This window comes from Fringilla coelebs (assembly GCF_963513975.1).
Source record: "Fringilla coelebs genome assembly, chromosome: 3".
NCBI classification, from domain to species: Eukaryota; Metazoa; Chordata; class Aves; order Passeriformes; family Fringillidae; genus Fringilla; species Fringilla coelebs.
The window spans coordinates 30736668-30753808 of NC_140030.1; the positions used below are offsets into that span (position 1 = coordinate 30736668).

General features: G+C 38.1%; 1 protein-coding gene across 9 annotated transcripts in view; it reads left to right on the forward strand.

The window, feature by feature from the left end:
* RIMS1 (regulating synaptic membrane exocytosis 1) overlaps nucleotides 1–15304 on the forward strand; it is a gene marked incomplete at both ends in the record, with an annotated part of 301933 nt that extends 286629 nt beyond the window's left edge. For all 9 annotated transcript variants that reach the window (XM_084203372.1, XM_084203370.1, XM_084203371.1 and 6 more), the window contains 5 exons: nucleotides 7217–7358; nucleotides 11313–11425; nucleotides 13742–13843; nucleotides 14544–14683; nucleotides 15086–15304. In XM_084203372.1, coding sequence (XP_084059498.1) covers nucleotides 7217–7358; nucleotides 11313–11425; nucleotides 13742–13843; nucleotides 14544–14683; nucleotides 15086–15304 — 716 coding nt within the window. The remainder of the gene's footprint in view (nucleotides 1–7216; nucleotides 7359–11312; nucleotides 11426–13741; nucleotides 13844–14543; nucleotides 14684–15085) is intronic.
* Between the last annotated feature and the right edge of the window lie 1837 nt (nucleotides 15305–17141).

The window sequence follows — 17141 nt, forward strand, 5'->3', positions numbered from 1 at the left end:
GTGATGCCTTATAAATGGTCATACTGGTGGTATCATTTTGTAAAATATTGTATTTTATTAATCACAATGTTGTGGTATGTTTTAATAATAAATACTGAACTCCTCGTAATTGTGAGACTTAAAAGGTCTCACATTTACTAAAATTGTAATGGCTGCCTAAACCCACAAAAGACATCAAGGTCCTTACATATGTATAAGTTCCTAATGAAAGGAAATGTTAGTTTACCTAATTTATCTGAAAAATCATCTTTTTTTTTCCTGCATTGCATTTCATTTTCCCCTGCTGTATTAAATGCAAGCTCTGCCCCAGCACCCTTGCCTTGGACAAATGTTATCTCTATACCATATGTCAGTTCTCTGAGAGGGCTTGGCTGGTTAAAATAATGTTGTGATATAGGGCTGTGTTTTAAATTTAAAATGTTATTGTTGAAGTACTAACAGCTCTTTTCAGCTTCTTATTTTGCTCTGTCTTGCATTCTCCTCCCATCTAATAAAAAAAAGACTAGAGTACATGAGAAAGTGAGTACTTGATATTTTATAAACTGTTTATGTAGTAAATAATTTGTTGGAAACATGGGTTTGTTGTTTTACTAATTGAATTTCATTGAAATAGGCTTTAGGAGTTGAAGAACGTGGCATGTGTACCTATTATCAGCTTCACTGACATTCTGGTTTTATATAGCTCTTTGCATATGTGTGAAGAAGATATTTAAGATGCTTTCATTTCTGTGTGTTTATAAAGTATGCTTAGCACAATCCCAGAAGTAGAAACTCATTGCTATAGATCATCTTTGCCTCGTTTTGGCTGACAGACAGTGGCTCTTTTCACTACATTGCAAGTATGTGGACAAAGTAATTAATCTTCATAAATTTAGAAGCCATAACTGATCTTTTTCTGACCAGACATCCTTGCTTTGCCTTAAGATACATATGTCCTGGTTAAATGCAGTTTTCTTCCCTGACATGAAAAAATCATAAGTATCAGAATAAACATATAAAACACATGCTTGTTTCTATTTTTCTATTTTATTTTTTTTTCAGTAAAAATGTCTAAGATATCTAAAGGAGATACAATTTGTAAAAGCAGTAGCTTAAAGTTTTGAGACCACTGTCAGGTAGTAAAAAATGGCCTGTTTTTCCACTTGTTTGCTTTTGTTTTGATGCTTTGCACTATTCCTTGCTCTCAAGTGCTACTTCTGTTTCATGCAAGCCACTAGGAGCTGTTGGATGAGTTACTTTGAAATCTAAAACTGTTAAGAGTTTGACTCTGCAAGTTTGATTTTTAGTAAAAAATACAGTCAAAAGGTGAGATTCTGCTGTATGTACACTAAAATGCCATCAAAGCATTGATACAATCATTGACATCTGTTCAGTGACGTCTCCTTTTCTTAGGATTGGTGCTTTTTGTTCCTTTGCTCTACATATGACAGAAAAATATACTGTGTATATTAAGGGACTTATCTTGCATGATCTTTTATGTGTTATCTTAAAAATATTGGGAGTGAAAGGTGTTTGGCAGATGAGTTTGTGACTTTATAAGTTCAGTTTTGAGATACAGTTTATTCCAAACTTCTGATAAAATTTCTTATCAATTAATTATTCCAGCTGAAAAGGTAAATATTCTTTCAAGAAGGTTTTGTGATTTATTTTAGTATAATTTTTTTTTGTAGATTGGTTTTAATAAATAGAGATGGGAAGAAATATATGATGGTATATATTTGGATTTTAAAACTCAGGATTTAACAGAATATCAACAGTATTTTCTTTTCTTTGAATATTTTGTGTGCTATTTGGAAGAAACACTTAATTACTGCAACATTTCACATCTTTTTACAAAGAGCATTATATTCTGGAGAGTATTGCACAATACACAGAATTGAAAGTAAAGGGGAATATTGCATGATATAAAGTCTAGAAACTTGTATTGTTGAAATTTGTATTTAAATGTCAATTTTTTTACTATTTATCTTCTGTCCATAGTCACTATCACTTTCCATCTTAGTGATCAAAGTACTGCTGAGTTCATCTGAGAGATGTACACATTTAAAAAATCAAATGCTCTTTGAACTATTTATTCTTTTTCTTCTGTGTCTGTTTTAGGACCATAAGCCAAGGGGCACTTTTTCAATGTTGTTGTTTAAAAGCACTGCCTGCAAAGTGAGGGGAATGCTGCAGAAATTGTAACCCAGCAGGTCTCCAAGCAGCTAAATTTGAAGTTTTAAAGTCACTAACACATCAGAAAGGTCCAGAAGGAAATATGCCCCTTGGCTTTTCTTTTTATAGATCTTTGAGGTAGACCCTTGCTATTCCAGGTGACATAATCCTGTTGGTGTCTCACACAGTCAGTGTACAAACCAACCATATGGTCACAGTCCTGCCAGGTTTCTCTCAGAGCTGGCTTGGAGCTTTCTTTGGATGCAAGAATGTACTTGATACTGCAAATGAATTGCCCTTGACCCATGCAGTGACATTTCTCATGATCCCTTTCATTAGTAGATTTAGCAGTGCTGTATGGTCTGTTCTCTGGTGTGTTCTTTTGAACCAATCATGAATTTTCACATACTTGGGTGCTGCATGTGTGTAAATTTGCTTCTTTTTTGGGTGCTAACCAACTAGTTGCAATGCTCACTTAAGGCACCTCTCCCCATAGGCAGCACATAGCGAGGGTCATGTCAGGATTGTCTTTTGCCCTGCAGTAGTCTCAAATACTGTCCTATTGACTAAGCTGCCAAGCTCCTTGCACATTCTTGTATGTCCCTAGCCTTGTAATATGTACCTTGGCACCTTGGATGAAAGCTTTGCTCCAGCAGCCTCTCTTGTCATTTCAGACTTCCTGAACTGAAACAAGAGCAAAATGTAGTAACTGCCTTCAGGTACCATATGGAGCACAGAGGAAAAGCCAGGCCAACAGTGATGCCATGTGCAGCCATTCCTTTGCTAAGTGGGGCGGGACTGGGAGGGGGGAATGTCTGGCATTGTCCTCTCTGAACTGGATTTACATTTAGAATGTAAATCTTTGAGGTATCTATAGTAGGTCACCTTAAATCTCTAGATAATATCATTGACCGTCTCACTATAATTCTGTTCTCAATAGCTACTGGCTCCTAGACTTCAGAGTAATTAAGACGTACAGAAATTTGGAACACATCAGATGCTTTGATATTTTGTGCAGATATAAGGTAGAGCACAGTTGCTTTTTGCTGTGCTTGGTTACTCAGGTCCTGGTGTTTATTAACTTACTTTTGTCAGGAGAAGCAAAATCAGGGGCCAGTTTCTTGTCAGAGCAAATAGGAATCACTATAGACTATATTCATAATAAGTAGACAGAAATAGCACATTGCACACGCTCATCAGTGGGTTATAGCAGGACTGCTACAACAAGCCTGTTGATTAATTGCAAAATGCTTACAAGCTGTGTATATTTCATATCTGCAGGTGGCTGCTTTATGATGCTTTGGGATCAATTATTAAATCTGCAAAAATATTCATCACAATTGCTTTTTAGTAGTTTTTTTCCAGCTTGTACCTGTTAAGCCAGTTGTTTACATGTAATTTATGCACATCAGTCTGCATTCCTGCATTAAGAAATCCTTACACAATTGACACAGCCGAGAAGCACATGGACCATTTGGAGTAAATTTTACATCTAAATGATATTACGTATAGAGACGTTCTCAGTCTGCACAATGAATATAGTGTAATTTACACAGTGCAAGCAAATAGCTGTAATGTATTATAAAATTTAATTTTACAAATCAAACTAATAAAGATTTGGAGCAAGCATTCTCCAATAAACACCCTGACAAGAGCAGAAAATCTCAGCATGTAATAGCATAGATATTGAACGTGAATATTTAATGAACTTGTATTATTCATGAAAAGACATCATTCCAAAGAAATATGCAGAGCAGTTAGATTAAAAGTAATACAAGATGGAAGTGGAAGTTTTCTTAAAGAAGTCTTACCAATAGCAGGGAAAACGCTGGTAATTTTTGTTTGGATCCCTTATTTCATTGTGCAGTCAGGGCAGGACTGGAATTGTACCCCAGAGTGAGTTCACTTTAGCAAGGCACCTTTAGAAAGAGAAGCAGTTCCCAACTCATCTGCATGCTAAGCACCTCCCTCCCTCCTGTGACTAGTTTTTGCTGAGAAGTTTAGAGGAGCAGACTAACAAGATAAGCCATGTCTTGACTTTTTGTGTTAAAATTGGAAATATAATGTATTATATCATGTAAAATATAATAAGATGCATAAGTGACCGTGGTTAAAACTTCCAAAACCTGTGCAACAAGTATTTTGATTCTTATCAATGGGCAAAAGCAATTTTCTCTATGCCATAAAGTTCTTCTTGTGTTTCATCATTCTGTTGGGATACTGTTATATTTCTGATTGTACTTCAGAATATTAAGACTGAGGTTATAAAAGTAAATAAATTGGAGGGCTCTATTTTTCCTGGGAAATATTGTGTGTATTAATAGCAGTTATAAGGGGAGGCAAAAGGATGCTTTTGATTCTTCAACTGAAAAGTAAAAATGCTAATGAGAAAAGAGAAAGAAGTAGAATCTGTGACTGCAAGACAGAGAGCAGTGACTTGCAAAGTACTTGGAAAAAGACTATCTGGTACTTGCAGCTCAGCAAGACAAGGTTTCGGCCATGTGCAAGGATTCCTACTTCAGGGTCTGTGCTTTTCAAATCTGTGGAGCAAAGAAGTGTATTTAAACACCAGTACTAATGTTGTCCATGACAATGTAACATTACTCTTTGAAAAAAAAAAATCCATCTGCTATTTTCAATCTCTACTGTGGCTCAAAGCTAAAATATTAATTTTTGTAATTTAGTGAATGGATATTTTTACAGTGATTTTTTCTATGACTATATTCATTATCTGTCCCAACAACCCAGCTCTCACTGCTAAATTTCAGCACCCACCATATTGTCCAGGTGGTTGAGAACAACATATCTTTACCAATTTGTGCCAAGACCATGGTGGTCTGTAGCTACCTCTGGAGTCTCCTCATTTACTTTTCCTGAGCCCTGAATACTCATAAACAACTCTATTCAGCTGAGCACGTTTCAGGCTCTACTCTATTATTATATCTTCCAGGTCATGCTGCCTGATCTGGCTGGCTCTGGAAATGCAGGCAGGGGGTAAACCACATAATCTCACATGCTTGAGGAGCAGATGGAAACAGACACATTTTCAGGCAGGTCCCGGCAAGAGAGAATAAGTGAGATTGAGAAAACAATATGGGTGCCAAATGTAGCATTTGAGTTTTTACATACTGAGTCACTGAAGCTCCAGCAAATCCCTCCCACAGCCACCTGCCCTGTGTAAGAGTGGAGCCTGCTGTGCCTGGTGTACCTTGCCTACCTTACTCTACCTCACATTCAGCAGCACTGGTTAATGTGTTTTCAGCTGACCAAGGACTGGCAATGTGGATGAGCTGCAGTGGCCCACAGGAAAACCTCAGAGCAGCTGGTCTCAGAAGGGACAAAAGGATTTGTGGAAGTAGCTGATGTCTTCCACACAGAGGCATTTGGGTGTGGCTTAGTGGCTGCAGATAAACCCTGGTCCAAAAGCCTTAAGAGGGAAACCTCACCCCCTTTCACTGTGGGCATGACTCCTCTAAGCCAAATACAGTAATTCTTTCACTTTGGCCTTGTTTGCTGTTTCTCTGAGAGCTTCACAGAGGTTACTTTGATAGCTCTATGGTATGATTTCTCCTTGCCCTCCACCAGCTCCGCAGGCCCAGAGAGCAAGGGCCAGCTGATAACCACAGCATGTTTAAACATCCTGGGAATGGACAGGCTGTGTGGAGGCTACAAAAGCCTTAAGTTTTATTGTAATGAGTAAGATCTGTCTGTTTCAAACATCAACAATGCGCAACAGGAAGGTGAAAAATTTTTCAGAGCAATTCAGTCTCCACAGCAGGTTGAGCTGGAAGAAATATTTGCTTTTTCATCTGTTTCCCTGAGCAGACCATGAAAAATATGCACACAGACTTTCAAGGGGTGAATAAAGGAGCGCTGAAATGAAGGGGTAAATGCAGAAGAATATTGCAGCATGTACTTATGTGAAACTTTGTCTAATCTATTACTTTCTGAGAGAAAGTAATGTTACCCATTGAACTTTGGGTACATATTTTGAACTAAATTTTAAAAAAAAACAGGACAATGAGTTTGAAGCACATGTTATTGCATCACATGGAGGCTTTGGTGGAAGAAATTTTAAGATCATTGAGAACAACTATCATCATCTAGAAGACTAATTTCTGCCATGTGACTACAGAATTCACTCTAGATCAGCCATAACATGTAACCTGTAAAGGACTGGAAGTTCTTCTTGCTCAAGGGAAACATGAAAACTTCCGGGTGAAAATCAAATTGCATTTTAAAGGACATGGGATAGAAGCTTTACCAAATGGATGAAGTCATTAAGCGATTTCAAAATATTTACATTACTTTCTAATCCTGCAGTTGCAAGCCTAGAGTGTGACTACCCAGAGAGGTTGTGGAGTCTCCTCACTGCAGATATTCAAGAACTGTTTGGACACAATCCTGTGCAATGGGCTCTAGGAAGCAGGGAGGTTGAACCAGATGCTCCACTATGGTCCTGTCCAGCTTAACTATTCTGTGGTTTCCCAAGCAAATTCCCCAAGAGTTATTTCTGTTTCAGAACTGCTAAGATCATATGTTCTGTAAAGTCCACTGTTTACTTTGAAGACATTTTGTGGTGAGAAGTAAGATTTTGCCAAGTCAAAATGCATTATTATATTTTTGATACAAAGTACCTTAGTATTTAACATTTTTCTGTGGAATGCATAATGGATTTTTTTCCTTTTTTTAAATTTCCTGTGAGAATTGTATCTTCTTTTGCAGTCACTCAACCTAGCAAGGTGTCTAGAGACATATTAAGGTGTATGTGGTTAGTAGACAGTATCACAACCTGTCTACATTCCAGCTGTGTAAAGGCTATTAACAAGACCTCTAATTTGTAACAGTTTGCCCTAATGAAGATCTTGAGGTTGCTGCCTTTTAAACAGAAGTCATTTCCCGTTTGTAACTGAGGAAGAGAGATTGCTTCTTCAATCAGAATAGTCTTTTTATGTTATTAAATAGGAATGACCAAGTCAGACCACCATTCTTGGGTGAAAACTGCCAGGCAAGGCTTTGCTGTAAGTTATTCTAACTGTTGTTTCTTTTTCTCTGCTTTCAGAGGCTGGCAGCAAGAAGCTAAAGAGCACGATACAGAGAAGCACAGAAACAGGAATGGCAGCAGAGATGAGAAGTCGCATGGTTCGACAGCCAAGTCGAGAATCCACTGACGGCAGCATAAATAGTTATAGCTCCGAGGGCAAGTAAGTGGCATGAAAAATATCAGTAATGTAGGAGAACTTTCTAATGAAGTAGAAGTTTCTTTCCCATTACCTGGGATGTCCCAGACTCTAGCCAAAGGGAATAACTCTGTGTAAAGATTCTTCCTCTTGAAACATTTGAAAAACTGAACTATTTTAGGTATATAACACAAATTTCATGGAAATTGAAATTGAGACAGAACTTCTTAAGAATTCTTATTTTCTCTGTCACCCAGTGAGGCATTTTGTTCATCAAAAGACAACTAAATTAATACTGCATTATTCAAAACAAAACACCAGGATGCTTTTTTGATATATGTTTGGATTACCTCATAGTTAAACTTCAGATGTTGTATGTGAATCCCTGTGATACTGAACTCTGTTGAGTACTACTAGAAACAAAGAAAGTTTAATTTGGAGTTGTTCCAAGTCTGTTATTAAGAGCTGTAAACCTAGAGCCCAGCTGCCCCATCAGCTGAAGTCAGACAGACAGCTGTGGGGAATGGGGCAGCTGTTCCCATTCACTGATGAACATTTTGATATGCAGGAAAGGAGAACAAAGGCAGTTCTAACACAAAAATGTGCAGGAATATTCCAGTATCCTCACATTTCTCAGCTATTCTACTGCATGTGTCAAAGTGTAGTGGTTACTAGGAAATTCTTAGAAGATGACTCCCCAAATAAAGGGGAAAATGGGGGTGGGCAAATGCACCTTTATAGACATGGAAAAAAATTAGAGATTTGGGCTTCTTGGCTTCACCTTTTTGTATGCTTACTGTGTTACCACAATTGTTACTGCATATTGTATGAGGAACAAAGAGCTGAGGTTGCTGTGGTGGCGGTGGCAAGGATCTGTGTAAAGGTGCCTCCATCATCAGATCTTCTCGCCACTCTAATTTTTTTGAAACACTGGAACAGGTTGCCCAGAGAAATTGTGGATTGGCTTACCATTGGGAGTGTTCATGGCCAGGTTAGATGGGGCTTTGAGCTACCTATCTAGTGAAAGGTGTCCTTGTGCATGGCACAGGCATCAAAACTTGGTATTTTTAAGGTGCCTTCCAACCCAAACCACTCTATGGTTCTATGATAATGCTAAGAATTTTAAGAGCCATGTAAATAAAGCAAGCTCCATCATGACTAATTCAAAACCAAATCAGATAAAGATCAGATGAAGAATGAGGGACAAGAGTAAAATATCCTAGTGTTTTCCCCATTATGATTCCTTTACTGGCAATTACTTCTACCCTTTCAACACTTCACCCTGCCATTCTCCTTCCCTTCTCTTCGGCTGGAGTGTCAATCTGTAGGGCACCAGTTACACGCCTTGGTGACAAAGGGCCAAATAAACAGGACCCTTTAGGGAGGAGCTGAGGGAGCCCGTTTCCCTGGTTAGCAGTGGAGAGGAGAGGTAGGAGCCCAGCACTAAGGCTGAGGACATTTTCAGTGGAACAGCTTAATCCTCTGTTCCACCCTCATTGTGTGTAAATAGATTCGGCAGGGCTGGGGCAGCCAAGGTCTGGATATGGAGGTTGCAGCAGGCATCTGCAGGATGGAAAGGTAGAGCCATAAATTTCTGATCTGAGAATCAGCCTCTGAGTAAGGCAGTGAGGAATGCAAGCTTGAGAAGTGAACTGAGTGCCTGCACCTCAGGTACCTTGTCATGTTCTTTTGCTTGACTCTTAACTGGAGTTTAATGGATTAGAATTAATACACATGAAGATGAATGTGTACTTCCAACCTTCATTATCATATGCATAGCCAGAAGTGTGTTCTCAAGTGAGTATTTTCAATGTTGTTAGTCAGCCTCTGGCAAAATTTAACACATTTTTGGAAAAAAGGCCAATGAAACAAGCAAGAAACATCTCATAGCAGACGCAAGAGTGAAAGGATAGTGCCACTAGGGAGAGAAGCAGATAGTATCTTGGTGTTGAACTGGAAACCTTGAGATTCTATCCTTCCTCCATCTAAAGAAATCACATTTTAAAAAAAATTAAATTTTTGTCAAAAAGCTTACCTTTTGAAAAATAAAGAGTTTTCTAAATAAAAACGCTGTGCCAAGGGAATGGCATGAAGCTGGATCAGGGGAGATTTAGGTTAGGTGTTAGAAAAAGTTTTTCTGCCCAGAGAGTGGTCACAGCAACAAGCCTGACAGAGTTCAGGAAGAGTTGTGCCGCGGCAGTGTCGATGGCAGGAGTGCCGCGATCTTCCTGAAGAAGCGCCTTTATAAAGAGGTGCCAGGGGCACAGGCACAGTAGAGCGATCTCAGCACTTAGCCTGGCGGTGGTGCTAGTGACGCAGAGAAAAGAGACTCCACTGTGGCAGGTTCCACAGAGTGGAGACCTTTATTAGAGCAGGGCCCTCCGTAAAGGAATACAAGCACAGCAGCTCACGCTTTCCGGGGGAAACTGGGGTTTATATAGGGAACTGGAAGGGCGGGAAGAAGCAAGTAACTAATGGGATACATGTAACTTGGAAGAGTGGCAATGGGAAAACCAATGGGGTACAAGATGTTAACATAGAACTGCAAAGAATCATGGGCAGAAGGGTTTCCTCGCCATGACTGTGTGTGCTCCTTCAATGGTTGGCTTTCCAGGGGAGAGCAACCCCTCCCTTGCTGGTTGATTCCTTGGCCCCCGCATGTTGGACAATGCTCTCAGGCACTTGGTGAGATTTTTGGGGCTGAACTGTGCAGGGCCAGGAGTCGGACTTTGATGATCCTTGTGGGTCACTTCCATCTCAGGCTATTCTATGATATTTTTCTGACCAGCTTCAGTTACCAACAGTCAATAAGTTTAATGCAGGCATATTAAAAACGGTTAGTCTTCAAGAGAGGAATGGACTTTTTCTATGCAACCACTGGGTTTGCAAATAACTGTGAATTGAATGGGTGAAGCACACAAGCCTGATGTGCAGAAATCAAAGCTTTTAATACTAGGTGCTTTTGGTCTTATTAGGAAGTTTGTTATTACTTTTGCAGTCTAATGGGGAATTTCTTTTGAGGAAGAAGAAGGGGTGGATGGCTTGCTGGAGAATACGTTGTCTAGACTTTGTTCAAAGTCTGTTCTTTTATTTCTCATAATTGTTATAAGGAAGTCAAAGCTGAGTCTTCCCACAATGGATCACTCTGTCCCTTTGTTTTTTTCTTTTGTTATTGTTTGGAGACTGTATATCTATTAAAAAAAAAATAGTGGACACTATGGAATATAAGAAAGCAGCTTGGCAAAGTACACATTTAAAGCATCATAGAATAGCTTGAGCTGGAAGGGACATTTAAAGGTAATTTAATTTAACCCCCTGCCCTGGGCAGGGCCATCTTCAAGATGAGGTTGCTCAAAGCCCTGAATAACCTGGCCTTGAATGTTTCCAGATACACTGTACTGGTGTGTTATGGTTCAGTCTGTATCATGACAGGTGGGTAGAAACTGCAGATCCAGATTTGTCTGCCAGAATATTTTGGCTAGAGAGTGGCATTAGGTTTAGCTCTGATCACCTCTACTGCTACTACCTGCCAGTTTACTGCTTCATTAAACTGCTGCAGCAATCAGATTAATTTAGTGTATACATCTGTTTTCCCTGTTTGTTCTAACTGATGCAGACAGGGTTTGGATCAATGTAAATCACACACTCACTAATGTCGAATAGGCTATGAAATTTCATGAAACTTTTTATGTTTTCTCATACAAGGCCATTCTTAGTCTATTTACCTATCAAGCTCTTCACTGCTCCTGGAGACCTCCTTAGCAAGACCTGTTTTTTGGACTATTCAAGTTGATGTGCAGTTTCTCTACACTGCTTTGGAGTCCATGGGAAACAGATCACTCCTGACGCTGCAGAATGATTTGTGGTTGTGCATCCTGAGCTGCTTGCCTTGTATCAGTAGTATTTTTGTGGTAAATATTGTAAAATGACAGAAATGAATACTTTTCTTATGTTTAACCAGCTTCTATTTTGTTTCAGCTTAATATTTCCTGGAGTACGGCTGGGCGCTGACAGTCAGTTCAGTGATTTCCTCGATGGACTGGGACCTGCACAGTTAGTAGGCCGGCAAACACTAGCAACCCCTGCCATGGGTAAGAATGATATTTTCTCCTCTGTTAAATGAATAATAAGACAACTAACTAATGCACACACTGGCAGACTACAGCACCAAAAGTATTTTTACCAAGTGTCTTCCTTCATTGCAAACATGAAGGTCCTATCTGCAGTCACTGGTGTTCCTATCATGGCAGCACCCAAAGTGGGGTGAGAAACTATTTGCTCCATTTGAGGTACTGGCTAATCTTATTTGCTATTTCAACACAGGGGTTTTACTTCCCACACAAAAGTATTGTGACTTTTCCAATCATAGCTCACTGCAAAATCTCAACTGTTCGGAGTTCGTATTTACTTGATACAGATTATATTGGATGTGACAGAGGGTTTCTGGCCAAGCTGCTGGACATATTTGCAATGATCAACAATCAGCCACTGATAAAGCCAGGACACATAGACCTTTTCCACAACAGCTGCTGGGGGCTATCTGTGATCTTCTCTATTTTCCAGACCAGTCTGTAATTTCCTTTAGCAGCATTAGCTGTAGCTTGTTTATGAACAGGGTATGAGTTGCATAAGGAGTAACAGAGTGCAGAACTGTGTAATAAGTTACTTTGGACACATTTGGGGTTGGAGTTTTTTGGGGTTTTTTTGCAGTTCTTAGACATGCTTTAGGATGCTAATTGAGGAGTCCTTGGTCCACTACTGTAATAATACTTCTCCTGCTGGAAATTATAAATTATAAATAAAATTATAATTATAAATTATAAATCCTTCTGCTTCAATACAACTGTCTTGGTAAACCAGCTTTAGGAAGGGCTACTGAGACATATCTGAAAAACGAGAGAGAAATGGAAAAAAAATTGCAAAAAACAGTGTTCCCTTCCCAACTGATGAGCAGAAGGAAAACTATATTGAGAATGCTCTGAGGACCCTCTAAGGAAAAACTTGCTGTATAAATCCAAATGACTGCTACTAAAGCATTCATAAACATCAAACTTATTAAATTAACATTTTTATTATTATTTTGGAAGAAAATGTACTAGTGAGATTATTTGTCTAATAAATATATAAATTACTTTATTGGCATGCATGTAAGTGTCTACATTTCTTCTGTTTCTTTATTTTAATCTTGTTTTGTGACTAAAGATTTTTCTGCAGATAACTTGAGTAAAAAGTTTATTTTGACTTTTTTTTAGAATTTTATCTAGTATAGGCTCAAGTTTTAGCCCATAAAAAGCACTCTGCTGCGTTTTTAAACAATTTTTACATCTGCTCTGTGCTATCCTTTCATTAGTGATGATTTGAAGATGTTTGGATTATCGCTCCCCCTTCTGGTTACCTGTTGCATGTTTTATTTTGGATATGAGATAGAGATGTGCTCTAAGGCTTGTTGGAATTTTCCTCTGTACTATTTTTAGTGCAAAACACGGCTGTGTTTATTCGAGCAAAGTTTAACTGATAAAAAAATCTTTGTTGCTGTTCTGTCATACCTCACATACCAAGGTATAAACACTGCTTTAATATGCTGTTAGAGAAACAGGTGAAAATCTCACACCAAATTAATTTCAAAATGCTGTTTCTCTAAGTCCAGACTCCAAATTCTAAAGTTCAGGATCAGCTATTTGTTTGTCAATTTGTGTTTTTAGACCATCAGAGCTTACATATCAAATATATATGTACTCACGTGTTTCATGGATGTAGTTCATTTATTTGCTCGTGTCATGCAGCTGCTCATGTCATACTGTGCATTTTCTATTTTAAATGGCCTACTTAATCGATTTTAATCTAAGTTAGAGTTCTACTCAGCTGATTCCATGATATATGAAAGCATAGAGATAAAATGTTTTGAACATCAGTACATAGTTTACTGCCCTTGTATTTTATTGATCTAGATCAGAACAGTGCTTAGTCTCAGAGTAAGCAGTTCCCTTTTTCTGCAGGAAATGTCATTTGTCAAAACTCAGGCAAGGAAACATGTTTGACTGTTAAGAAAAGAAAACAGTTTCTTTTTTTAACATGTTGTGATATTTTAATCACACCAAAAATGTGTGTAGAATATTGCTAAAAATTGAAAAATTGTCACCTGTGTGCTTGGTGGAGACTTTTGAGGGAAAAGTATATCTTTTTTAACTGGTATGAATTGTATATCTAGAGAGGGAACCATGCTCTCTAAGTATATATTATTTAGTCCTTGCTTAAGGATGGAGAAGCTAAAGGGATCATCAGGAGACAAAACAAGCACAATAATGCAGAAGAATAATATAAAACTAGTCTTTCTCTTTCTCACTCTTATACCTTCTCTCCTGTGCTGTACTGCTTCTCTAAAACGTGGGCTTCTTTCTTCCTCTCAGGTGACATCCAGATTGGAATGGTGGATAAAAAAGGCCAGTTAGAAGTAGAAGTCATTAGAGCCCGTGGCCTCACACAAAAACCTGGCTCTAAATCTACCCCAGGTAAGGAAAAAAACTGTACATAACAATGCTTCAAGAAGGGAGCAGCTTGAGCTAGTGTTCCTGTCAGTGTCAATAATTTACATAATGTATATTGTAATAATACTGTATCATTTTTTTATAAGGACATTTGCTCAAGTTCTAGTTATCTACAGAAACAATTATTAGAGGAGATTTAGAATCAATACCCAAAAGAAAACCTGTAAAACCTGTTGTAAAATCTGGAAGAGTTCTTTTAGATAACATTTAGTGAAAATGGTACTTTGCAATCTCTTTAGGAGCTAGAGATGAAAGTGCAATTCGTGTCTGTGTCATTCGAGTGGCAAAGTCTTAAAGGTTCATTTTTCTTTGAACTACCTCTGACCCCTAAGCATTTATAGAGAATCCAAAATAGCTAGCTGTCAGTGACAGCTAACTCCTGGAAAAACAAAATGTTTTTAAAACGATTGGCATGAAGTGTAATTGTTGTTAGTAAGATCTTAGATCATTACATTCAAAGTTTATAAAAATCAAATAGATTTCATGTGGGCTGTGTCATCTTTTTTATGAATATTAATTGTATGCAGATTATACAATTGCAAAGATAAAATGAAAATAACATGTGTCATTTTCTTTCTACTCTGCTTCCTTTTAAGGCATTTGTCCTTCATTTCAGATGTGCATTGTAAGTCCAAACATAACAATCTTGATGTTCTGTTTGCAGCTCCATATGTTAAAGTGTATTTACTGGAAAATGGAGCATGTATAGCTAAGAAGAAAACAAGAATTGCAAGGAAGACGCTTGATCCTCTGTACCAACAGACACTGGTTTTTGAGGAAAGTCCACAGGGTAAAGTCCTTCAGGTCAGTTTCTTCTTAATCCCATTTTAGGCTGTCATTTGGGGAATCACTTGCATGTTTACTTAAATTTAACGAGTATGTGTAGATCCATTCCAGCTCACTAAGGATTTAATTTTATAAATACCATTACAGACATCCTTGTGGCTGGTGGTTTCAGACTTGCAAAATGAATTATTGCATTAAACATTTCTCTTATTGCATTTCTCTTTTGTTGACTTGTTCCTTTCCTGCCATGAGGTTTTCCCATGAAAGGGAAGCAGTCATTCACTCTTGAGAGTAACATTTTCCTTATGCTAACACATATAACAGCAAGAGTGAACATACATAAGCGCAAGTTTAAGTATATAACCCTGTGTAAGCATGGATTTGGGGACAATCATGAACCTTAATTTTATGTTCTTCCAGGTAATAGTCTGGGGAGACTATGGCCGAATGGACCACAAATGCTTCATGGGAGTTGCCCAGATCCTTCTGGAGGAACTGGATCTGTCCAGCGTGGTAATAGGCTGGTATAAATTATTTCCACCTTCATCGCTAGTGGATCCAACATTGACTCCCCTGACACGTAGGGCTTCCCAGTCATCTCTGGAAAGTTCAACTGGGCCTCCCTGCATTAGATCATAGTAGCAGGTGCTGTCTATTCAAAACATCACCCAGGATAACAATTGGAACCAGATATTCACATGATCAAGAAACACTGTTGGAGAGAGACAATCACTTCCGTTTTTGCTTGTAGTAGTTATCCAAACATATGTCTGTCTGTTGAGAGATGGCTTAAATTGACAGAACAAAGGTGTATCACATACAGCTAATCTATTAGCAGCTACCACTGATGCTTATAATGATTAAAAAAAAAAAAAAAAAAAAGAAAGAAAGGAAAAATAAAAAAATAGAAGGACATTTAGATTCGACCTAATTCAAAGATGACCCAAACTGGAAGCTCTCACTCTGTTAACAATGTTGTTTTTTCACATTTTGAGAGAGCCCTCAAGCAGTGTTACCTTCCTGGTGTTTCAGCAGTTTTTCTGTACTTGTCACTTCCACTAGTTTTTTGCCACGTGATTCTGCTAGTTTTGTAGAAGTCCTCACAATGCTAACAGAGACCCTTCCTTTCTTTTCCTAAACCAACAAAAAAGGGCTGAAGCATATCTCTGTAAGCATCGTTAAAGTGTTCAACAGCCACAGTTACAATTCCAGTGAGTTCAAATCGTTCCTCAGTTCTGGTACTTACAAGTCTTTCACGTGGGAACCCAGAACAAATGACCAATCTAAGTTATATTCTTAAAAATAAAAATCATCACAGTGCCACTTTTTCTTTGTAAAAAGCAGATATGTTTGCATTATATATATATAATAACTTTTCTGTTTATGATGTTTTGCATGGAAGAATTTTGAAGAATTCTGCAACTACTGCTGGGGACTGGTATAAAGCAGCTTTAGTCTTAATTTTGACATTGAATATGTTACTGGTAATGCAATTTTCCTCCTAGAATTGGAGAGGAAATACTTACGTTTCTGTGTATAAATGTATATTTGACTTCCCAAAATGTTGACCAGGAATGAATTGAGCATATGACACTTTCAGCTGTACCCAGGCTTCTCTGATGTGTGTCGCTTCAGACGCACCTGTCTGCCCTGGATAGAGCATGGTATGAGTTGTTCAATGTTTCACTGGAGATTCCAGTTGAAATATTCTGCACTTACTAATGTTTTTACCAAATTTTAGTTTACATTTCTTTGAGATTGATGCAAGCACAAGGCTTGATTTTTTAACGCAAGATATCTTACTTTTTGGAGAAAAAAAAAATCAAATTTCAATTTGCTTTTTATTCATTTGAGTTGTTCTTGGCCTTGAAATCCCTTGTGATATTCTGTAAATGTGCGAAGAACTGCAGATTCCTGCAGGTGCATTGATATGTTTCCCCTCCTTTTACAGGCCATTCAATTTTGTGATCACACAAATAGAGCAGCATGACTTGGAACTGTTCAAAGCTGCATGCACGTTTTGTAAAAAGAGATGAAAAAAGGTTATTTAATAATGTATGTTAGTTCCACATAGGCCAGCTTGTATGTTGCATGTACTTGTACAGTTTGCTCGTAATTACTATACTGAAGTAACCAAGAAATCTAAGCCATCCATTTTTCTTATAGACATTTTGCAGGTTTTAGCCAGGCTAGGTCTGTGGGTCTGGTGCTAAATGTCTATAGATGGACTTTATTTTTTACCCTATGGAAAACGTGATGTAGTACGGACCAAATTCCTTCTAATAACTATTTTGGTGTAGATTCCTACTGTGGGGCTGTAACACATGTAGAAACTGTGTACACACTAGGTTTTAATTCATAGACATACTGCCTGCACCAAGTGAACTATTTATTATTACTCAACACATGGGAATTATTCTGCCCATCTTTCCATAGGGCACAGATTGGTTACTGCTCGACCTGCTGAGCAGGAAGA